Source organism: Mytilus californianus, unplaced genomic scaffold, assembly GCF_021869535.1.
Source record: "Mytilus californianus isolate M0D057914Y unplaced genomic scaffold, xbMytCali1.0.p SCAF_31, whole genome shotgun sequence".
NCBI lineage: Eukaryota > Metazoa > Mollusca > Bivalvia > Mytilida > Mytilidae > Mytilus > Mytilus californianus.
The window spans coordinates 1,405,055-1,430,154 of record NW_026262681.1 but is presented as its reverse complement, the minus strand read 5'-3'; the positions used below and the strand labels follow the sequence as shown (position 1 = coordinate 1,430,154).

Here is a 25,100-nt window from a genome sequence, read left to right as displayed (position 1 = left end):
AAATGCAGGATGCAAGACAGAGGTTACAACTAAAAAATAAATGCAGGACAAAATTTTTCATCCTACCCCACCATAAAAATCAAATAGTAGCTATCTAAGCTGGTGGATTAATGTGCATATTTTCCTATATCATGTAAAGGTCAATAAGAATATAACAATAGACTAAAAAAGATTTTCAATTTAGAGAAGATTCATTCATAAACTAGACGAAGTGATGCCCCCGCACTCCACTCTTAATTATCTGTATTATAACAAAATCAATGTAGGACTTTCTTTGAGATATTATTGTGTCTGGGAGACACAACTTTACCCCCACAGATGCAAAGTGTTATTTTAAAATACACAAACTTGAGCATGGGAGCACATAGGTCTATAGTTCACTGTAGGAGTTATCCAGAAACTCTATGCACCTCTTATGGGAGTATATACTCCAAAATGACAAAGTTCAACTATCTCCCAAAAGAGCAAATACTAATAAAATTCAAAACCCTGACCACATGCACACCTTCAATATATGTACAAACAGCCAGCAAAGTGAAAACTTTCTAGCATTCAAACTGCAGGAGGAGTTATGTAGAATAACTATATACCCATAATGGGACGGACAGAAGGACGGATGGACGGAAGGACAGACGGATGGAAGGATGGACGGACTGACAGGGGTAAAACAATATGCCCCCCAACTTTTAGTTGCAGGGGCATAAAAAATGGAATTGCTGCTGTGCTGTGCTACATACACAAGAGTGCCCACACTAAAATGTCTCGCCTGCTTTACCGTGATTGAATTTATGTTGATAGTCCTAAAGACAAAGTTGAACTTCATGTATCACATAAACTTTATGTTATCAATGATCCATGAAAATGAGGTCAGTCAGATAAACCAAGACGGACAGAAATGTAAACATTGGAATCATTTACATACACCATTGTCCAAATATAGTTGAACTATTGCTCATAGTACTGGTATCTATGAAACAGACTTAAACAGGAAAACTTAACATTGACCAATGAAACATGAAAATGAGGTCGAGGTAAGTTGATACCTGTTAGACAGACATGTACACCTAACAATCATTCCATACACCAAATATAGTTGACATATTGCTTTTAAACATTTAAGTACCGTAATATAATTATTTTAAGGAGCATTTTGGATTTTAAATCAGCAAGAAAATAACAAGTTTTCTAGGGGCACATATGTGAATCAGTTATATCATATTAGCTTTTGAAAAAAATCTACATCTCTAGGGATCAAACAAGCTATAGTGTATATTCCCGCCAAGTTGAGTTCATGATCTAGCTCAGTGTTGTATCAGAAGCTGTTCACATACAAAAAGTTTGACGATGCCAAGAGAAAAAATGAAAAAATTTCAAAGTGTCGAAAAAGAAACACAAATCATTTGACATCAATCTTACCTAAATTGAAAAACAGACAAAAATAGTAACAACTTATACAACCAGAAACAAACATAATACTTTCTTCTCCATTCATTAGATCTATATATCCCACCTTAAAATATACCATTGAAGTTACTGTAGATTCCTTATTATTTGTAGGGTACCTATTTTCATGGATTTCGTGGGTAAAGATAAACCACCAATTTAAATGTTCAACGAAGTATAAATTTAGCAAAAGGTTTGTGGACCATTTTATGCAGAAAATGATAAGTTTTTTCTGGCATTTTCCCGGTATGCCATGCTTATGAAATTCACATCATTCCTTCAAGCCCAAACTTCTATTTTGTGAATACTTGTAGACTTTATAGTAATTTGGCAAGGGAGGGGGCTATGGACCGCTCAAAGTCCCCAGCTGGTCCAGGGTAGCACCCTAGTCATGGATTCAGGGCAGCACCCTAGACGGTGGTCCAGGAAAGCGAATTCCTCGGAAGCTCCAGGCATATGAGTAATTACAGTGACTGCTTTGAACATGAAAAATACCCTATCTGTTTCTTACTATACCAGATTTTCATGAAAAGATAGTAAAATTTTAGTGAGTTCAGTAATTTGCTGCATATATTATAACATGGTTACTTTCAAATATAAAATAAATTTTATAAAACGGGGAGATCAGGAAGAGTCGACAACCGAAGCGTTAATCAATAGAAGGGCAAAGCCAATCAGTGGACACATGACAAACCCGGGACCAGATAAGACACAAAAGGACAAACAAGAACATTCAACTTTGAAAACTAAATACAGATGGAAAACACGGACCCTGAAAAAAATGTGGTGACCTCCGGTGCTCCGAAAGGGTAAGCAGGTCCTTCTTCTTGCAAGACACCCGTAGTGTTTCTCACGAAGGTCATTTTCAAATCAAAAGAGAGGTTTCTACGACAAACGTAGAAGGTCATTTGGGACACAGATACCCCATGTGAATTAATGGTCTTTTGGACAAACATACAATGGGAATATGAAATTGAACGGCCACTTTTAAGTCTTGACTTATAAGTAAGGGATCATATAAATCTAAGATGTTTTCAAGGTGATTGTATTGAGCCTGTATTATTAAATGTTAATACTGCACGTGAGACTTAAAGGCTTGTGAAAATGAAGACCTTTGTGTTTATGTGGAAAATGTAAATTCTTGGTATATGTAGAACCGAAGCCAACTAAGTTACTACAGGAAGGGGGTGGGGTATTACCCCCGTTAATATATCTCAACATCTAAAAGTCAAATTGTTTTTTTTTCATATTCTAATTACCTAGATGGGAAAGAGTAGTTTCCATACAAGTTTGGCTCCCATTCATGCTGCAGTAGGTTGACTTTTGTTTCATGTTTTGACAACTCATCATTTGTCAGGTTAGACATATCAGGATAAGGGGGGTCAAACAATGTTATTTTTCTTTGCAGTAACGTCTTGTAAACTCGACGTACATGGCTCATTTACATCTTTGCTAGGCATACTAGATATAACATTATGGCTTTGTTATCCGCTGCCCTCTTGTTAAAATAAAAATCTAGCTTCTTCATCTTTATTTTGATTTCTACGGGGGTTAAACTTTGTGATGTGATAATGTAGTTGCAAGTACAAACACCGCCCGACACGATAATCCGTAAAGACTAAAGACTATCCGTATTTCAATTTCAGATTTATTTATTTATTTTTTATTGAAAAAAATGTGCAAGCATATGATTTTTTGTGTAAAGGCAGCTACGCGCCTGAAAGTCTTGTAAAAGAATACAGCTGTGCAAAATTGGTTAATTCTGTTAAGTCATTTAGAAGGAGTTACCAATTAACCAAGTGTGACACGGACAACTACACAAGAAAACAGAAGTGATCCCTATGTGTCATTGCAGCTGGATGCTGTCAGGCAACACTAGAGACTCCCACAAGATGACAGAAGTAATACCTGTGTGTCATTGCAGCTGGATGCTGTCAGGCAACACTAGAGACTCCCACAAGAAGACAGAAGTGATCCCTATGTGTCATTGCAGCTGGATGCTGTCAGGCAACACTAGAGACTCCCACAAGATGACAGAAGTGATCCCTATGTGTCATTGCAGCTGGATGCTGTCAGGCAACACTAGAGACTCCCACAAGATGACAGAAGTAATACCTGTGTGTCATTGCAGCTGGATGCTGTCAGGCAACACTAGAGACTCCCACAAGATGACAGAAGTAATACCTGTGTGTCATTGCAGCTGGATGCTGTCAGGTCACAATAGAGACTCCCATAAGATAACAGGAGTGATCCCTGTGTGTCACTGCAGCTGAATGCTGTCAGGCCACACAACTAGAGACTCCTGCAAAATGTCAGAAGTGATGCCTCTGACATCACTCATTTACTGTAACCTGACCTTTATAAAATAACAATAATAAGCAAAATATAATTCAATTTTTTATCTTATTTCTTTTAACTTTTCAATAAATGGCAATTACATTTTATAAAAAATCTACTTCTATACCTATCTATATAACAGTGTTTTGACACAAATCATTTGACATCCATCTTACCTAAATATATAAAACAGACAAAAATAGTAACAACTTATACAACCAGAAACAAACATAATACTTTCTTCTCCATTCATTAGATCTATATATCCCACCTTAAAATATACCATTGAAGTTACTGTAGATTCCTTATTATTTGTAGGGTACCAATTTTCATGGATTTCGTGGGTAAAGATAAACCACCAATTTCAATGTTCAACAAAGTATAAATTTAGCAAAAGGTTGTATGCAAACTTTGAAACAACCATGAAATAAAGTATTTAATGAAAATATGATTTTTCTTCAATCAATGAAAATTGGTAGCTATGAAAATAAATAAATAAATCCACAGTATCAGATAACAGACTGGCACACCTGGTTGTTCTTTGACTACCTGTTTAAAAAATATGAGTGGGAAATTTTTGCTTAGTTCGCATTACCATAAGATAAAATCATGAAATTTTTCCATCATGTAAATTTGATTTTTGCTAATTTTCCATCAAGACAAAATTGTGAAATATTTCCATTGTGTAAATTTGATAAGGGTAAAATTAGAATCAGGGACAAGAAATACAAAAAAAAAAAGCAACTCCAACACAGTTTCAGCCTTAGAAATCATACCGTTTTAATTCTATGAAAATAAATACATATTACAGTACTGTTATCTATGACTAATTGGGAGATGTTCCATTCAGTTACATTTTATGTTGCTTGAAAGTATATTTGTCAAATTATCAAAAGGAAAAATATAAATTTTAGAGCAAGTGGCCAAGAGTACAATCTATTGATGTAGATCTTTGATCAGATAAAAAAACTTTCAATGGCATTTTAAGATGCAGTGTATAATAATTATACAGGGAGATTCTGTAAGAATGATAATTACTTTCCTTTTTCATAGCTGAACACCCTTTTAAATCTAGTTCACTAATTTGAATCTACAACACTACAAAGAATGCAATGCCGCTTTCTTCCTAATGTTAGCATTAAGCAGGAGAACAATTTAACCATCTTCCAATGTTAAATGAATATTTTGGATAACTGTTACTTCAGTTATGCTTTATGACCCTTTTCCAGCTCATTATATTTAGATTCTCTGAAACCAGTTTAGAGCTGAATGTTATAATGGCTGAAGAAATATATTCTGATCTCTTTACATGTGTGATTCATAAGTACATTTACAGGATGTTACTTAAAAGGGAGATGTTAAAAAACATATGCTATGTTTCAAATTATCTCCCTTGCTGATGTACATACTTGAATTAATGGTACATTGTATGTAATTATGATAAATTAACTTTTGATTCATATTTTTGTTCTACATTTCAATGAAACATTACTACTCTATCTTTCTTTGTTTAAAATAGTGTTTTTAGGTTCACTGTAGGACATTTGTTTGCACAATTACAGAACCATCAAGTTGTTTAAAAAGTATTACATTGGTACAATAAAAATATAAATATCATAATTATTTAAATAATTTCTTATCAACAGCATATTTGTAAGAAGCTACTTCTATATGCAGGACTTCAGTTATCAAAAATTTTAAATTAAAATTTGTATTATATCTCTTAAAATGTGTACCCCAAAAAATTGGTTGTTTGAATGAAAATATTGTGTAATATATACTAATAACAGAATCTAAAAATCTAGCATCTAACATACATGTGAATGATATGGGGAAAAACTTGGCACAAGATCTGATCAGTATACAATTGCAATCAAAAGTTCATTCATTCACAAAAACCGACTAGCTTCATACAAGAATCACAACACTTAAACAACAGATCAAAAAGTTCAATAGTAATAAAAACATATATAACATTGTTTTCAGTGTACATGACAAGTTTCTTTAATATCCAACATTAGGTAAATATATATTAAGGTCAACTTTGCCTGAGGGAAATTCAACTAAGTTTCAATACAATTATATAATTTAGTAACAATACAATTATATAATTTAGTAACAATACAATTATATAATTTCCACATCAGAAAGTAAGAAAGAATGTCTCTACATATTCATGCCAATACTGAAGTACTAGAAAGTTTATTTAGGATAATGATGATGAGGGTATTCTTTCTACTTTATGCATTAATGTAGTAAATATAAAATTTATATTGGATGTTTAAGGCTTAATATATGCATTGGTATTCAGAGAATATCTAATGGATGGTTAATGTTGATTTTACTTCTTTCAAATATATAAATGTTTGGCTATTTTTTTTAGAACTTTCATCAAAATTAATTTAGAAAATACAACATGCACACAATTAAAGCTCCATTCCTAGATGTAAGTTCTTAAGATTTTATCTAATAGATCTACAGGCTAAAAATTGTACCTTTTAATTCAGAACAATTTAATGCTGAACAAAATCTTGGTTAAATTTAGTTAAGTTTTAAAAAAGTGATTTAAATTATTTAGCTACTTAATGTCAGTTCAAGAAGAATTATATGAATTAAGCTTGAACGGTGTGGAAATTTAATTACAGAAACACTTGTGAACATATTTTATATTATTTCCTGGTATATAAGTTTGATGACAATGGCAGTGATAATTTAGTGACCAATCATTTAACATAAGTATTAGGATTCTTTACAACCTTTCGATGATAAAATCATGATGTAAAAAAGTACCAATATTAAACATCACAGCACATTTAGATGCAAACTGCCTTTTTTTACAAAAATGTGTCATAAAATGCAGAATAGAGGGGAGATAATTCACAAATTCCACATACTCTAACAGTATTCAGATTTCAAATTCAAAGAAAAATCTATTCTATTATTCTACAGAAGCAGCACAATGCAACTGTTTGGGGTTATTGTTTTTGTTTTAAAATTATATAAAATATATGTTTGTGTTTATAGAGTGTCATATCAATTTTTTATATTACTTCCAGTAACAACCAAATATGTTCATATTACCCTGAAATTTTAACTCTGACGTTTTAATATTGACTGGGTTTATATTGATTGTTATGAAAAGCAATATATTATATGTCATATATATATAATTTATACCCAGAAACCACAGTTTTACTTAATATATGATAAATACAGTTATTATGAACATAACAGAATAGTTTTTCTGAACTGGTTTCTGATATGAAATAGATTATTACATCAAAAAAAAATTCAACAAAATTTCTTTCATACTAGAACAATGTGCTCCTTTAGCTATTTACCAATTTCCTTAAATTATCCAATCATTTTCTCAGGAAATGATACTGATGACTAACAATGACAAGTAATGATACAATGACAACAGATCACAAGAATGACGGCAAGGTGTGCACATATTTCAAAATGTTTTGTGCATACAGAAACAGAGAGAACCCGTTACAAGAGAGTGCTAGCACAATAAAAGATTGTGAAAACTGTAGGATCTTACTTATACCTCATGTTCTTTTGGACAATAACAAATCTTAACCCATGACTTTACTAACTTATAAACGATGAGTCTTCATATTGCAATATGGCACAGGATCTTATTTGAATAAGATTAATAGGTGTAAGCAAAACATAATGGTCAGTTTGAAGAACATTCCTAAGAATAAACCTGTTAGTTGACAGCACTTTTTCAAATGAAAAGATAATCTGACCCTTCCATTTTCAAGAGATGTTAATAGTGACATAAAATGTATTATGTGAAATTAAAATTTTTACATGGTAAAACATTGAATGTATAGAAAGATTTTTTGATAGTTTTAAGTACCACTTGTACATTTTTCATTGATTCTTAACAACAGAATATGAAGAATTCTTAAGTGCTGAGAGGTATAAATAAGTCCTAACAAAAATAAATGTCAACCTGACAAAGTTATATCATGTGACAACCTGGCAAAGTTATATCATGTGACAACCTGGTAAAGTTATATCATGTGACAACCTGGCAAAGTTATATCATGTGACAACCTGGCAAAGTTGTATCATGTGACAACCTGGCAAAGTTATATCATGTGACAACCTGGCAAAGTTATATCATGTGACAACCTGGCAAAGTTTTATCATGTGACAAAATCAATTTGACACATGATAACATTGCCCACCTTTCCCCGGAATAAATAAATAAATATTCAACAACAATAAGTATTATCCTAGTCTCAGCTTGCTGTTTGTTTCTGTTCATCAGAATTTCCTGTGGAATCTAAACCACTATCTACTTCATTGTCCTTTTTATCTGTTTCTAATTCAAAGTTCTGAAAGATAACATTAAACATATTTTATTTCCTATTCAGAACCCTTTTGGGAATACAGATACTTACATGTAGTAAGATAGAAAGATCCAAATAAAGATAATAAACTGTTATCACAGAGATATGTCTCGCCTTTTTGTAATTTTGATAATGCAAATGTTGAAATTAAAATAGCAATACTTTAACATGTAAGTTATGCAAATATTCAAAGTCGATGAACCATGACTGAAGGTACATGGCTAAGCAATCTCCATGGAATGAGAAGTGCCAATGCTAATACAACTGCATACCAAATACCATTGACTTATCATAAGTCGTTCCCTTTAAACAAACCTAAACACAAACATTAACTTGCAAACTATGTAAAAGTTTAAGAGTCAATGAGCCATGATCAGGGGTGGGGGCTATATAATCTCCATGGAAACGATACTTGCAAATGCCAATACATTTGCATACCAAATATCATTGACTTAACATTAGCAGTTCATCTTAAACTGATATAATCACAAACTAATACATGTAAACTAAGCAAAAGTTTCAAAGTCAATAGACCATGACTGAGGGGGCACGGCCAAATATTCTCCATGGAAATGAGATTTGCTAATGCTTATACAACTGAACACTAATTAACATTGGCCTACCACTAATGGTTCCCCTTGAACTGCCCTTATCACAAACTAATACATGTTAACTTAGCAAAATTTTCAAAGTCTATAGACCATGACTAAGGGGGGCGGAGCCAAATAATCTCCATGGAAATGAGATATGCCAATGCTTATACAACTGCATACCAAATATCATTGACCTACCACTAGTGGTTCCCCATAAATTGACCTAATCGCAAACTAATACATGTAAACTATGAAAAGTTTCAAAGTCAATAGACCTTGACTGAGGGGGCAGGGCCAAATAATCTTCATGGTAATGAGATGTGCCAATGCTAATACAACTGCATACCAAATATCATTGACCTACCACTAGTGGTTCACCTTGAACTAGACCTAATCACAAACTAATACATTGTTGATGCCGTCGCCGTCAGCGCCACCAGAAACAGCATACCTATGTCTCGCTTTTTGACTCCGTCAAGGCGAGACAACAATTAGATAAACTATGTTCTGACACATGATATCATATGAACAATTATATTGAAAGGGTTATTTTAAAATACAGTTTAAATCCTTTGTGCTTTCTTTCAGTACTGTAAGGATTTTTTTAAATGATATTGTTAATCATTGTTTTGTAATGGATATCTTTTGATTTGTAAAGTTAGGTCGCTTTCTCACTGATGTATGTGCCATATCTTCTTTAATCCATGAGATTTATTTATGGAACTTGGATATTGATGAGAATTTTCATTAATGACTTGGAGACTTGAATAGAGCACAAGCTTCTCACTTTTTTGTGCCCACTTCTTCTCTAGTAAGTTAGTAAACAGAGAATTTTTCAAAAAAATTTCTTGTGAAAAACCTGTCAGACATGCAATGGAAATAGTTGTATATGGCTTCAATTACAACTACGAAATTTGACAGAAGTCACTGCATTACAGTTATACAATCAAGAAAAGCTTCTCTTATTTTTCAATTAAACTATATGCTTTATGCAAAAATGATATAAAGTCAAGTGTATGTATTTGATTATCTTTGATAAATTTAACTACTGTAAATTCAGAAATTATCGCATTCTGATATCTGATAAATATATTCGTACGCATATTTTCCTAAAAACGCAATAATTCCTCTCGCATTTATGTCCATTCTTCAAAAATCACAATAATAAATGCACTCAATAATTTCTGAATTTACAGTAGTTCCTATACCACTCACATTAAGTCATGGTCTTGTGTACTTGTTTATGACATTAAGACAGGGATCTCGAATTTTTAAAATAGAGGAATTCAATCTGGAAAAGAAGGGGAGGAAGGTGGTTCCTGAAGTCAAATTTGTTGCACATTTTCACATGAATATAAATATTTTCCGACAAAAGACGAGTGAGAACAGCCTGATCCCCCATCTATATGCCTTAATGACTTTAGAAACAAAACGTTACCTCTAATTCTCTCATGATTTCATCCATAAAATCTGTTGAGTTATTTTTATAGGCAACTGCTGCTCGTATAGCATCTTTGAATAACTGAAAAATATTGGTAAAATTTATAATATGCTTTTTATGTAACTGTAACGTAAGAAATAAAAGTAATAAGACATGATGAACAATGATTAAAATCAATGTTTAATTTGAAAAACTCTGGTGACAACAATCCATAATGCGGTACCAGAATTTACCAATTTTTATAAATCAATGTATACATCTGATTTAAATTCTTTTCTCCTAGAACAAAGTTTGTCTTTTTATAAAAAAACACAATTTATTTCCTTGAAACAACATAGGTGAAAGATGAAAATAATTATACATTACGCAAATATAAACATGCCTATATGGACTGAATTTTGTAATTCATTCTATATATGTAATCTATTTTGAAATATTAAGAATGACTCAATACTATCTGAATTAGAATTGTAATGGTATCTTCTTTTATTCATATTTATGAGTAACTTTATCATTATTAAAATCTTACCCTCACTACATTTGTTCCATCTGATGCAGAACAAAAATAAAATGGCATGTTGTGTTTCTTGGCAAAATTAAATGATTTTGTAGTCACTGACACATCAACTGAAAACACAATCAGAAATTATAATGACTGTTAGAAAGAACAACACTGAAGAGATTACTGCTGTAATTTAGATTAATTTGTAAAATAGAAAGTGAAAGTATGGTAGTTATGAAAGTAAACTTGAACAATAATGTTAAATAAAATGTAATTGTCATCAAAATTAAAAAGTTTGTCGAAAATTGTTCTGCAAAATCTACATGTAACTTGCTGAAAAATAAAATAAGGAAGAATGAAAGTGTGTCACCTTACATAATGGATCTAAATACATTATAATCAGCTTTTGTCAGATTTTATAAAAAAAATTGGAACTTGTTTTGAAACCAAATCTATTTTATATACAAACATTGGATCTTAATAAATACATACTAAGATAAGATAATAGAAGAATGAGTGGATGGGAAACCGATGCCTTGTTTGTAAATATACATTTAATTTTTCCATTTAGAAAGAGACATAACTCGAGAACAGTGAATGTGACACCACCCAAATTCAAATGTGATCTCTGTTAGGTGCTACTAAGCATTGTGTTTATGTCTCAGAACATTTGTTGTGGTAAAAGTAAAGTTTAAGTATGGAAACAGTAAATTCAGCAATTTTCCTATTTATAAAGGGACATAACTTGAGAATGCTGAAAGTAACGCAACCAAAATTTCAAACTTGATTTGTGTTGGTGTAATAAGCATTGTGTTTTAATTTTTATAACATTAGGTTGAAAAAAGTAAAGTTAGAGTGCAGAAACAGCAAATTTAGCAATTTTTCTATTTACAAAGGGACATAACTCGAGAATTGTAAATGTGACACAACCCAAATTTGATCTTGATCTGTGTTTAGTGGAAATAATCATTGTGTATAAGGTTCATAACATTTGGTTAGGGCAATTTTTCCAAGAAGGATTTTGAAATATACTCAAGTTAACCAAGATTTTGAAATCAACCAATTCAACTGAATATCAGAGTTATAATTCATTTTTCAAACAGAAATTATCAAATGAGGTTCCACTGTATTGCACAATTCATAGTGTTTTGATGTAGTTCATACAGAGAAAAACATGTTTTTGCTTTAAAATAAAAGACTTAATATACACATATGTACGTTTCGGCAATAAAGTGTATCGACAAGTAGTAGGTATACCTATGGGCACTAACTGCGCCCCTTTAATAGCAGATTTATTCCTGTATTGCTATGAATCTCATTTTATGACCAAACTCAGTAAAGACACGTCATTGTTACATTTGGTTGATAGATTCAACAATACCTTCCATTATCTAGATGATATTTTTTCGTTAAATAATCCAGAGTTCTCTAAATATACTACCGAAATTTACCCAATAGAACTTAATTTAACTAAATCTAACATAAACAGCAGTAGTTGTCCTTTTCTGGATTTGGACATTTTTATCTCTAAAGGAAAACTCCATACGAAAATTTAAGACAAAAAAGACGATTTTTCATTCCCTATTGTTAATTTTCCTTTTTTAGACGGCGATGTTCCTTTGGCTCCATCATACGGTGTTTATATATCCCAACTCGTTCATTATGCCCGTGTGTGTAGTGATGTCATAGATTTTAACGAACGTAATCAATGCATCACTGGTAAATTATTAAGTCAGGGATTTCGTTACCATAAATTGCGTAAAACTTTTGCTAAGTTCTTTCATAGATACAAAGATTTGATTAGTAAATTTGGCTGTATTTGAAGAAAACTGATTAAAATCGGTATTTCACATCCTAAATTTTACGGTAATATTGTACTTAAAGCGCGGAAATCACTATGTGATCCGAGTAAACTCATTGAACCTTTAAACAAACTTATTAGTAAAGGTTATCTTACCAATGTTGTAATCAGATCTTTGAATATAGTTTACATTGGCACTAATATCGATTTTGTCATCAGCAAATTGAAACATAACTAAATTTGTATTCTTTTCAAACAGGATGTATAAAGACACACCCACGTTCGTTTTGATCTATAAAGAGGTTAAACTCCTAACTATCCTACTGTCTGTCGATACATTTATTTTTGGCATTGCACTAGTCATGTCTTCTTTGACTGTCCATGACGTTAAAATACTAAATCCCTGGGATGTGTTTTAGTTGATTTTAGTCTCTGATGCATGATTTTTTATTATAAATTGTTTTGGCTTTTAACTAGCTGTCAGTAACTGCGAGTACTCTCAAATCGTACTTTCTTGTTTATTTGACCTGTTGATACTAATTGTATTGCTTTTTTGTTATTTAATGTTATTCAGGGTTAAATCTGGTCTATATACCAGCTTTGATAAGTGTTTGATATTACTTTAAATTTTCACTTCGTACTATGAACATCAAAATTATTTATTTTGTAAAAATATTCCCTTTCTCTATTGGAACTGTACACGTATACCTAACAACAAAATTATTTTCATTTACCTGTGTTTAAAGTTATTGCAAATGGCTGATATTTTTGTTCGAGCATATTGTTTTTCTTTAATTGTTTAACATTTCATACCGATATAACATGTTACTTTTATTATTCTTCCCTTAATTTATCTATTTTGTATTTACATTGTATCATAGGTCAAATTTATTTGTTCAGTGTATGTTCAATGGTGTTAATATGTCCTTTGATTGAGTTAAGCTATTTCAGTTGATATTTTATAGTGTGTCTTTCTATGTTGTGATGTTACGCTATTGTTTCAGAAAAAGGGTGAAGGTTTGGTACCATTAAAACCCCGCTGCATTTGTTTGCACCTGTCCTAAGTCAGGAATCTGATGTTCAGTAGTTGTCGTTTGTTGATGTGGTTCATAAGTGTTTCTCGTTTCGCGTTTTTTATATAGATTAGACCGTTGGCTTTCCCGTTTGAATGGTTTTAACACTAGTAATTTTTGGGGCCCTTTATAGCTTACTGTCGGTGTGAGCCAATGCTCAGTGTTGAAGACCGTAATGTGACCTATAATGGTTTACTTTTATAAATTTTGACTTGGATGGAGAGTTGTCTCATTGGCACTCATACCACATCTTCTTATATCTAAGTAGGGTTTGTCAGGTTTTTGTCTTGAATCTATAAAAAAAATACTCTGAATTACTGAAGCATTAGCTGTTTCCATGTTATTTTTTATCATCTTAAATATATAAGCTCCAATTCATGACAGAGTTTGCAGTCATAGTGACTATAAAAGTTTATAGAACAAAAGTATGTATATATGAAACAAATTTACCATCTATTTTATTGGCAGCACATAAACAAGGTATTTCAGGTCTATACTCTCGTAATTCTTTTAACCAGTTCGGCAGATTCTTATATGTTATTTTTCTTGTTGTATCAAATACCTGAAAGTAAATTTGTTTTTATCATTTTCAATGTATAAAGATATCATCAATACATTTACTGTGTCTCTGGTCAATATATCCTCAATGGCCTGATTATTGTGAATTCAGAAATTATTGTGAGGGTTTTATTAATGCGAATAATGTGACTTGGTGATTATCGCAATAGTAAGAACTCGCATTCTGATCTCTGATACATATATCTCAATGCAGATTTTCCTGAAATCAAAAAATTAATCTAGCATTTTTGTCCATTCTTCAAAAATTGAAATAATAAATGCACGAAATAATTTCTGAATTTACAGTATATCAGAATATGTGAGAATTTGTCAATAACTCCGCAAAGGTCTAAGCTAATTTACATAAATATTTGTGGTACATGTATAGTCTTTCATATCCTACTTCTAAAAAAATAATCTTGCAATTTCATTAGCTGAAAGCAAACCTACATGGATCTGTTTTATGCTACCTACATGTATCAAAAGCAAATGACTAATACACTAGAGACATCTTAGCACTGTTATGTCACATTACAAAATTTAATAAATTGCTTCGCTGAGCGCAGCTGGATAAGAACGCAGAGGTCCAACCCTGAACAGTTGGGGCAAAAATGGACGCAATATTCACGCTTCATACAGGTCTGAATTTGGATTATAATTAAATATTTGACACATAAAAGGTTTCTGACACAGAATCCCCCCACAAAAAAAAAATAAAAAATTTTACCCCCCCTTTTCTTTTGCTTTTGTGCAATACACTATGCTGTTGCGTATTTACCCACCCCCTACACACACTTTTTTTGGGAAAAAAAAAAAAAAAAATTTGAAGAATTTTTCTTTTTAATTTCTGATATCTGAAATGTGAAAAAATTGACCACCCACAATTTCTTTTTACCCCCCCCCCCCCCCCCCCCCCCCCCTTTTTTCCCCCAAAAAATTCTTTCCCTCAAGATATGGTCATAATCTCAATTCAAATTTCCAATGGAGTTTGCAACCATAATTACCTATTTAAATTTACCATAGTGCTAACTTAATCTATTTCATAATAGAATTTAAAATATAGTGTCAAATCTTTCATATGGATTTTTTGGTAAAAAAAAAAGATGCAACATTTGCAGATATTTTTACTGGTCTTCCTTTATAAATATACATTTCTTTAAACATAATTTAAAAGCAGTGTAAGGGAGGTAATCAAAATGTTGTATTTGGATTACCTCCTTTACAATGTTTTAAATTATCTTAATTGTTCATTAACCATTACTTTATACATAATTTAAAAGCAGTGTAAGGGAGGTAATTCAAATGATGTATTTGAAATACCTCCCTTACACTGCTTTAAATAATGTTTTGTACTAAAGTATTTGTCCATTAACCAGGACACCCTTGTTTTTCCCCCTTTTTTGTCCCTAATTCCTAAACGGTTTGAGCAATAACCCCCCAAAGCAAATCCTAACCATCCCTTTGTGGTATGGAAACTTGTGGTATAATTTCAGAGAGATCCATTCACTTAAACTTAAACTTAAGTTATTGTTCGAAAACTAATGTGTCTTCGGACGACAACACCGCCCTTTTATGGGAAAAATCTGGTTGATTATACAGGGAATCACTGAAGCATGACTGAAGTGACCCCCCTCTTAGGCAGTCAGTGGGCCCCCACTTATGAAAATTTCTGGATCCGACACTGCCTAATCACAAACTTTAACAAATTATTTCAAATACACATACTCAGACTAATTCTGAATTTGCACGAAATACCAATACAGACTTAAGACAGATTGGGATCAATATAGCACTAGAAAAGTTTTGTGAAAAAAATACTCACAATTATACAGGCATGGGCTTGATGATAATATGAAGGATGCATGTTGTTAAATCTTTCCTGTCCTGCTGTGTCCCAAAAATCTGCAAATAATTTAGTACAAAGAAATGTAATTCAAATGGAATTCCTTTGTTCCTCTTATATCTGATTGAACTCAAGTAGAAACTGAGACTTCACCAGTTAATTTAAAAGGTCTGAGCTAAATTTCTAAATTGATCTTCTGAAGCCTAAAACAGTCAATCAAAGACAGAAGAAAAAATAATGGGACTTAAATTTAAAAGGACAACAATGATTTGGTAATTTTACACAAATATTATCATAATGTACTAAGAATTCAAATTGTCCACATTTACCCTTTAAGACCACCTAAATTCACCCCTCGTTTTTTGTAGGGTTCGTGTTGCTTAATCTTGATTTTTTCTCATTTTGTGGATTTGTTTGTCTTTTCGTGTTTTTTTTTGTTTTTTGCCATGTCAGTTTCTTTTTTACTTTTGAGTTTTGAATGCCCCCTTGGTATTTTCCTCTATATATAAGATATATATATATATAAAAAAATAACACAATCAAATACCCAACTTATAGTACAATCATAAGGAGTCAGTCTATTGTTGAAGTCACAGGGGCTATTTGTAGATCTTGTATAGATGATTATTTATATCTATAAGGAGTCATCAAATGGGTGGTTATATGGGCATTTTTGTAAATCTGATTTTGCTAATCATTTTTGCTGCTTGCAGTTTCTACCTTTCTATCACAGTTGTAGACAAAAAACCAAAAACTGGAAAATTGGTAAAAAAATCATCAGTTGATTTGAGCATTTTGAGTGAGGGCACTACCTACTAAAAGGAGTCATCAACTAGTTTCAGCCATATTGGTGATTTTGTAGATTTTGTATTACTGATCATTTTTACTGTTTACAGTTTACAGTTTAAACCTAACTATTATAGATTACATGATAAAAGACAAAAACTTGAAAATCAGTCATTTAATCCTAAATCCCATTTGTAATCGTGATTGCAACCGCCATTCTTTTATGGCCCATATGGTCATCCATATTGTTTCAAACTGTCAAAGCTGAACCATGTTGACAACAGGGAGTTCAAGCTAGCAATTCATGGTCCATTAACCCTTTCCTGATATGCTGTTGTGAAAATATGATAACATAATGTCATTCTCAGAGGTTAAAATCTGAAAACTGTGAAAAGTGAGGGTGGGAGTCATTTGGTAGCCACTGTGTTAATGGTATAGATCTTAGGTATTTACTTTTATTCCAAATGCATCAATAACAGTTCAGAAACTCAAGAAAGTTTTATATGGTCAGATAAAAACTGGTTTGTAATATATGTCTGAATATTTTCTGAGAAAAAATCAAGTGTAGACAACAAGAACATATTTATCATTTCATGAAATAAACTTACCAACTGAAACTTTTTCTTTGTTGACTTCTGTTTCATAATTGAATAATGTTAATGCAAAGGTAGATAACTGTTGAGGTTTACTGAAAGTGTTGTTAAGGGCATGAATAATAACTGTACAACTGTGTTACTAATATTTCTGAATAACTTGTATGGTTGTAAAATTTATAAACAACTTGTCTTAGACTCAGGGAAGTTATAAGCTTGAGATACAGGGGGTTATTGATGGGATTTACAGATAAGAGAATAACTGATAAAATTTAAATAACGGGGAAAAAATATAAAGAATAGAGAATAATGGGGTGCTAAAATAAATAAAATGCTCTGCTGGGCGCAGCTTGATACAACCGCAGAGGTCGAACCCTGAACAGTTGGGGCAAGTATGGACACAACATTCAAGCTTGATACAGCACTGAATTTGGACTGTGATTAAATATTTGACACAGCATAGGTTTCTGACACAGAATTTTATATATAAATCAGAAATAACCAATTTAAAATGGAAAATTTTAAAGAAGAAAAAGGAAAAAAAAAATCCCCCCCCCAAAAATTTTTTGAAACCCCTAATGATTCACCACCCCCAAACTCAATCCCAGCCTTTCCTTTGAGGTATGGTACCTTGCAGTACAATTTCAGAGAGATCCATACACTTGAACACAAGTTATTGTCTGGAAGCTAGAAAAATGCTTGTTTTTTGGCCCCAATTCCTAAACGTTTAGGGCAATTAACCAAGCTTTCCCTTTGAGATATGGAACCTTGTAGTACAATTTCATAAAGATCCATACACTTACACACAAGTTGTTGTCCTGAAACTAGAAAAATGCTTGTTTTTTTGCCCCTTTTTGGCCCCTAATTCCTAAAATTTTGAGGCAATTACCCCCAACATCAATCCCAGCCTTCCCTTTGTGGTATGGTACCTTGCAGTACAATTTCAGAGAGATCTATACACTTGAACACAAGTTATTGTCTGGAAACTAGAAAAATGCTTATTTTTGGCCCCTTATTCCTAAACGTTTTGGGCAATTACCCCCAAACTCAATTCCAGCTTTCCCTTTGTGATATGGAACCTTGTAGTACAATTTCATAAAGATCCATACACTTACACACAAGTTATTGTCATGAAACTAGAAAAATGCATGTTTTTGCCCCTTTTTTGGCCCCTAATTCCTAAAATTTTCAGGCAATTACCCCCAAAATCAATCCTAGCATTCCCTTTGTGATATGGAACCTTGTGGTACAATGTCAGAGAGATCCATACACTAACACACAAGTTATGTCTGGAAGTTACAAAAATGCTTATTTTTGGCCCCTTTTTGGCCCCTAATTCCTTAAATGTTAATACCATAACCCCCAAAATCAATCCCAACCTTCCTTTTGTGGTATTGAACCTTATGGTAAAATTTCATAGAATTCCATTCACTTAAACTAAAGTTAGAGTGCGAAAGCCAATGTGTCTTCGGACGACGACGACGACACCAACGTCATACCAATATAGGACCCCAAAATATTTTTGCGGTCGTATAAAAATAAAGTTGGAGAACGGAAACGAAAAATTCAGCAACTTTTCCATTTGTAAAGGAGCATAACTCTAGAACGGTAAAAGTGACGCCACCAAAATTCAAACTTGATCTGTGTTTTGTGGTAATAAGCATTGTGTATAAGTTTCATAACATTTGGTTGAGGAAAACTAAAGTTAGAGAACGGAAACGATAAATTCAGCAATATTTCCATTTGTAAAGGGGCATAACTCTAGAACAGTAAAAATGACGCCACGAAAATTCAAACTGGATCTGTGTTTTGTGGTAATAAACATTGTGTATAAGTTTCATAATATTTGGTTGAGGCAAACTAAAGTTAGAGAACGGAAACCAATTTTGGGACGTACGTACGTACAGATGGCCAAGGGTAAAACTTAATGCCCCCTCCACTACGGCAGGGGCATAAAAAGAGAATAATGGACGAAAAAAAAGAACTAGAATACAATGTCTACAAAAATATATAGAATCCAGAAATGATGTTTCCCCCTACCCCCCATCCATACCCTTATACAAGTATTGTATATATACTTATATAAGACTATTATTGACCTCAATTTATTTTCTGGCTTTATTGCACTGTTGTGCTGCTGTCTAATAGACGTATATCTAATATCTTTTATCTAAGTTAATTGACCATGAAAGGAATATAATGAATGTTACAATGCAATAGATTATTTACTTGTAGCAGGATGAAGTTTAAAATTTTACATCTTTTTGTTAATTGATTTGCTCCTCTTACTGTATAGTAAATATAAGTGCTTAAACTATCACAACAAATATTAAAATCTTTTTCATTCTGTTGTATGTAATGTTTAACATTCTTTGCATAAAATACTCATAAAGGATACTATCCATCCATTAAAAATCTTTCAACTAACCTACAAAAGAAATTATTGATTTATATGAACAGTAACTATAGTAACAAAAAATATTTTAAAATATTCACTTTATATATGTATGTTGAATAGAAAATGTGATTTACAGTCATAGAACATCCAACCTGGACATATTTGAAAGAATTTTGATTTACAAGATTAAATTTATTCCTATATGGTCTTAAAAGAAAATGTTGAAAATAACATCTGGATAAAGATTGAACAAAGTTTGTTTGCTACACTCCAAATTTGATATTCTTTCCTGGATTTTGAGGTTCTTATTTTGCAAGCCTGTAGAAGATGGTAAAATAAATAAACTCCTGAAATATATGATACATTTACAGTCCACCCATTTACAAAATTTATAACACCTATTGTTGTCTTATTATCTATTGTTTATGATTTTACAGATTTACATGTCAATCAATACAATTAACTTCAATTATTACACGAGAGGACGTCTCTAACATTTTTTAAAACTTAAATTCGGCTTTGACGAAAAATTTCTCTAAATTTCCAGGATATATTTTTTTTATTTTCTAAAATATAAAAAGTATTCATTTATTTTATTTGTTTGGTTCCTGTCATGCCTTGAAAACTTTTCCAGGTGCCCAGGTTTGTATGTACTAGGAGTAAATTTGGAGATGTAAACAAAGCCATATTGGTGGTACCTACAATACATGTATAAAATGCCTAAAATAACACTAAAATTAATTTCTTCTTCTTCATATACAGAAAGTTAATTTCTAGCACATGCCTGATTTAACACTTTTGTTAATAATAATAAATTTAATTTTCTAATTTCATATTGATTTTCCAATTTTTATATTTGTAAGTACAATTTTTCAATTCTAATTTTTTTTTTTTTAAGATAAAAACAAAATATAGATTATGCATGAAGGTATGGGTAAATGTGAAGGAGAATTTCTCTGGTGAGTTTTTCCTTGAAGCACTCAGTAGTGGTACTGCAGGCTAATGGTTCAGGTTTTGATAGTTTGGCAGAAGACAGAACATTTGTAACTGTCTTTGCTGCATCGAATTTGTCTGTATGTTTGTTCATGATTAGCACTGGTGTTTGCTTTGCTTTACTTTTAATAAGGATGTCAGTATATGGTATAGCAATTTTGTTGTTAGTGATTCTAATCTATGGAACATGTTTAATCAGCTTTTAAGTCTTCTTTCTTGTAATGGTGGCCAGTGAAGTGTGTTTAGCATGTTTGCAACACTTTCAGTATATTAGTATTTAGAACATACTTATCTTGCTGCAAGTCTGTAAACTTTTACTATGGTGGGTCCCAGACAGTGCAGCAGTATTCTAGTTTTAGCCTGACAAGGGCTTGGTAAGCTTGGTCTTTGATAGTCACTGAGCTTATGTTGAGATTTCTTCCGACGAATGCCAGGGTCTTGTTTGCTTTAGATGTAATGTTTTGAATGTGTTTGTTCTTATTCAAATTTGATGATATTGTTACTTTGAGGTATTTTGCATTTTCAACTGAATCAAGAATGTGACCCTGCATATTATAATAAAAATAAATAGGTGTTTTCTTTGTGGTGACTCAGAGTATGTTGCATTTGTCAGGATGGAACTGCATTAGCCAGTCTTGTTCTCGTTTGCCCCTTGTCGGTCTTTGAGACAATATGATGTTGATTTTATTTGTCGGGAAATGATACTGTTGTCAGCAAAGAGCCAGATTTGAGTGTGATGTATATAATCAGGTACGTCATTAATGTAGATTAAAATAGTATTGGACCTAATACAGTGCCCTGAGGAACACCTGATGTAACTGGTATTTTGTGAGAGGAATGCCAATGGTTTTCTAGTATAACTGATTGTGTTTGATTTCATAGAAAAGATCTTATCCAATTTGTAGCTTGTTCAGATACTACATAAAATTCAAGTTTGTATAGTAGTAGATTTTGTGGAACTTTATGAAAGGCTTTTGCGAAATCCGTGATTAGATTGGTTTGTATGTTTTATCGTTATTTGATGATAGCTGGTGAATTAGTGAAATTATATGGGATTCGCAAGATCTATTTGCCCTGAATTTGATTGAAACTGTGTTGCAAATCATAAAGTATGTTGTTTGATTCAAGGTGTTTCATGATTCCCGAAATATAAATGCTAAATATAGGGATAAATTTTATTTTACTCAAATCAATGGCATTTTAACTTCAACTTGACTACATTTCAGTCATTTGATTTGAAGTACTGCTATACATGTATACTGTCATCAGATGGATGAACCTTTATTGCGTAACTTTCAAACTAAATGTTTTCAATATCAAATTGTCGTCCCTCACTGAAAGCTAATGAAAGGACGTCATCAATAGTCTGACAATAGTATGATCATAAACACCATTACTGAAAAAAAAGGATTCTACTGGTACAGCATGTTTTACTAACTGACTGAATTATGTCGAAAGCCTTAGAGAAACATTACCAATTTTATCTAACCTCATTTCAGGAGGAAATTACTCAAAAGTGGGAAAATGCAAAAAAGGGGGGTGATGATTTGTGTCTTTAAGTGGTAGTAGGGTAGCAATAATTGGCGTATTAAAACGGTAATCATTATTATTGGCGATTTTGATTTTTTTTATATAATAGTTAATGAAATATACTTTGATTTGCCAACAGCACTGTCTCCTAGGCAAATTACTTTGACCTTAGTACAGCCATCATCACCGGCTTTGTCGTAGTCAGGTGCAACATTCGCCATTATCGTTATTGCTGGAATGTGGCGCGAAGCATTATGGGATATGAGTTCCGTACTGGAAATCCCCTTTCAAACGGCACTGTCAAAAGTCAATAATTTCTGGCATTCAAACGATTGAAAAATATCCAAGAAATAAAAAAAAATTTAAACACTTCAACATATTCGAAAAATATCCAACCATAACACTATAGTGCAAACATTGCTCCCAAAGCTACAATGGGGGAGAATCCAAAATTCTCTATAAATATTATTCTATTTTTAGAACACGACTTTTTCCGTCAATTGATTTTTCAGTTACAATTTTTGTAAACTTCCGGCGCGGAAAAATTCAAGTTTGCAGCCTTGAAAGTTGTTGCAGGATTTTGCAGTGCTAATAAGTTATGCACCTGCTGAGGCGTCAGTTGAGGCATATTTCCATCTTATATAAATCCTGGTGAAAAATACAACAAAACCAAGACCATATCATTGTTAAGGTTCATCATAACAAATGGACAAAAATGGCTGTATTTACACCTTAAAAACTACTCTGTGTACAGACTTACCTGTCCAGTTTGGAAAGTTTTAAGGCCTGGCATCCACTAGATATATAAAAGTTAAATGCATTTTTTGTTTCAGAAAGATATAATCACTTTTGGATTTTGATGGGCATTTTTTTTCCTTTCTGCAGAAGGTGTAAAAATAAACAAACACCTGAATTGCTTTGATACTGTCCACTCTGGCACTCAGTTAAACCCTTTAACTCACCTATAGTTGTGTAGATACCTATTGTCTGTCTATTGTCCGTGTCAATCAAGGCCAATCAATACAATACAATACAGTTTTTACCTGAGAGGGAGCATCTCAAAGTTTTATCCCAACTTAGTTCATTTTTACACCTTCTGCAGAAAGGAAAAAAAATGGCCATCAAAATCCAAAAAAGATTTCATCTTTCTGAAACACAAAATGCATTTAACTTTTATATATCTAGTGGATGCCAGGCCTTAAAACTTTCCAAACTGGACAGGTAAGTCTGTACACAGAGTAGTTTTTGAGTGTAAATACAGCCATTTTTGTCCATTTGTTATGATGAACTTTAATGTAAATGGTAAAAAGCTATAAACATTTGTCGTAAATAGAAGAGAAATACAAAAAGTTACAGTTTAAATAATTATATATCACAGGCACTTGTCTATGTGAAAGTCTCTGTAAAATACAACAAAACAGATTTCTACCTTTGATAACGGTATATTTTTTTCTCGTGAAAAGTGCCTGTAAACATGGTAAATAGTCCAAATTATTTTGATGCATTGAAAATAGGAAACTATTTTAATTTTTGCTTTGATGCCTTCATGCAATTAAAAGCGGTACAGTGGAATCGGCTGTGTCTGTGTGGCCCAAGATGCAATTCCTGATTTCGTTATATTTAAAATGTAACATTCAAAGTATCGTTCTTTCAGTTTCAACTTTCATGAAGGTTTAAAATTGAAAAGATGAAAATTGATACGTTCAAGGATACATTTATGATAGACCTTATTACTATTTGGAAATCTACTACACTTGACCTGAAAATTTGCAATAATGAGAACCTATGTGATGTCCAGTAATCACAGACAAATGGCGATAAGGTGGTTAGCAATCCCATGATTAATCGTATTTAACCATTTTCTATAAAAATTATGACATCATTATCATTACATATTATAAGTTTCATTTTAAGGCAAATTTATCAAAATGAATTAAATTTTGCTTTGCATGAGGCTGCATCCTTGACAGTCTTGTTCAAACTGAAATGTATTTTGCCCCTTTATTCAAAGCTAACTCACTGTCTTTTTAAGGCATGCACAAAATCACTGGACTTTGGAATAATTGTAAAAAAAAACAGAGTTTCCCTAATTTTGGACACACATAACATCCATTCTTAATTAGGGTGAAATTAAATCATACAATAAGAAGATTTCATGAAATTAAAGTAACTATGCCATGGATTTGAATTGTTCACACAATATTATCTGATTATTGGTTTAATGAGTATAAACAGAAGTGAAGTCAAAAGTCTTTAGTGCACTGTACCTGTAAAATCCAAAAACAGAATGAACGAAATTGACAGAAACAAAATGCAATAGACCACAATAAACAAAATCAAATAATTCTTATATATTTAGAGTGAAAAAGTTTTAATTTTAATAGTTTTATGAAAATATCTGTACTTTATTAGAAACAAATGTGACCATTATTTTTCAATGAAATTCAAGTAAATGGCAAACTCGATACAATGAAATTTTACACTGAATAGCACTCATTTCTTCATTCATTTTATATTTCTAATCCTCACAGGCTTCTTTAACAAGTTGAAGAATTCAAACCAAATACTCATTAGAAATTTTTCAGAATCTATTAACCCTATATGTATATATGCGTCTCAAACATTGTATTGCAGTTGGCAAAAGTAAATTGAATTGAGATGATAATATGAATATTGGTTATTCACAAAACTATTTTAACCTAGCCATATTTGTGAATGTACATAAGTAAGTTACTGAACACCTTGTTTTTGTCATCAAGAAAGGAGTTGGTTCACTTACTCATAATTTTGGCCCTAAAAATCTGATTTTTATGCCCCACCTACGATAGTAGAGGGGCAT

The 25,100-nt window shown here is 32.1% G+C and overlaps 1 protein-coding gene and 1 long non-coding RNA gene across 4 annotated transcripts; one reads left to right on the top strand and one right to left on the bottom strand.

Moving 5' to 3' along the window:
- The first annotated feature begins 1,431 nt into the window (after nucleotides 1-1,431).
- Nucleotides 1,432-4,285, top strand: LOC127736472 (uncharacterized). The gene is made up of 2 exons (XR_007998976.1): nucleotides 1,432-1,636; nucleotides 4,178-4,285. It is a non-coding gene; the product is annotated as an uncharacterized LOC127736472 (long non-coding RNA).
- Nucleotides 3,828-22,498, bottom strand: LOC127736471 (rab-like protein 2A). 3 transcript variants are annotated; one of them, XR_007998975.1, is made up of 9 exons: nucleotides 22,385-22,498; nucleotides 19,739-19,768; nucleotides 17,356-17,435; nucleotides 15,941-16,020; nucleotides 14,011-14,122; nucleotides 10,714-10,811; nucleotides 10,182-10,265; nucleotides 7,852-8,135; nucleotides 3,828-7,799 (listed from the first exon to the last, which is right to left on the bottom strand). XR_007998975.1 is itself a non-coding variant. In XM_052247024.1 (8 exons), the coding sequence occupies exons 1-8, from the start codon at nucleotides 22,480-22,482 to the stop codon at nucleotides 8,040-8,042; spliced, it is 678 nt and encodes a 225-aa protein (XP_052102984.1). In that variant the 5' UTR covers nucleotides 22,483-22,498; the 3' UTR covers nucleotides 3,828-8,039. The 3 variants fall into 3 exon arrangements, 1 of the variants encoding a protein (XP_052102984.1); XR_007998974.1 differs by having other exon boundaries at nucleotides 7,878-8,135; XM_052247024.1 differs by having other exon boundaries at nucleotides 3,828-8,135.
- Between the last annotated feature and the right edge of the window lie 2,602 nt (nucleotides 22,499-25,100).

Excerpts from the sequence above, each read along its gene's own strand:
- LOC127736471 (XM_052247024.1), bottom strand. The coding sequence starts at position 22,482 with ATGGCGAATGTTGCACCTGACTACGACAAAGCCGGTGATGATGGCTGT. Across the intron at positions 19,769-22,384 it reads AGTGCTGTTGGCAAATCAAA|GTTAGTTGAAAGATTTTTAA; the intron begins GTATATTTCATT and ends TTTCTTTTGTAG. Across the intron at positions 10,812-14,010 it reads TGCTGCCAATAAAATAGATG|TTGATGTGTCAGTGACTACA; the intron begins GTAAATTTGTTT and ends TTGTGTTTTCAG.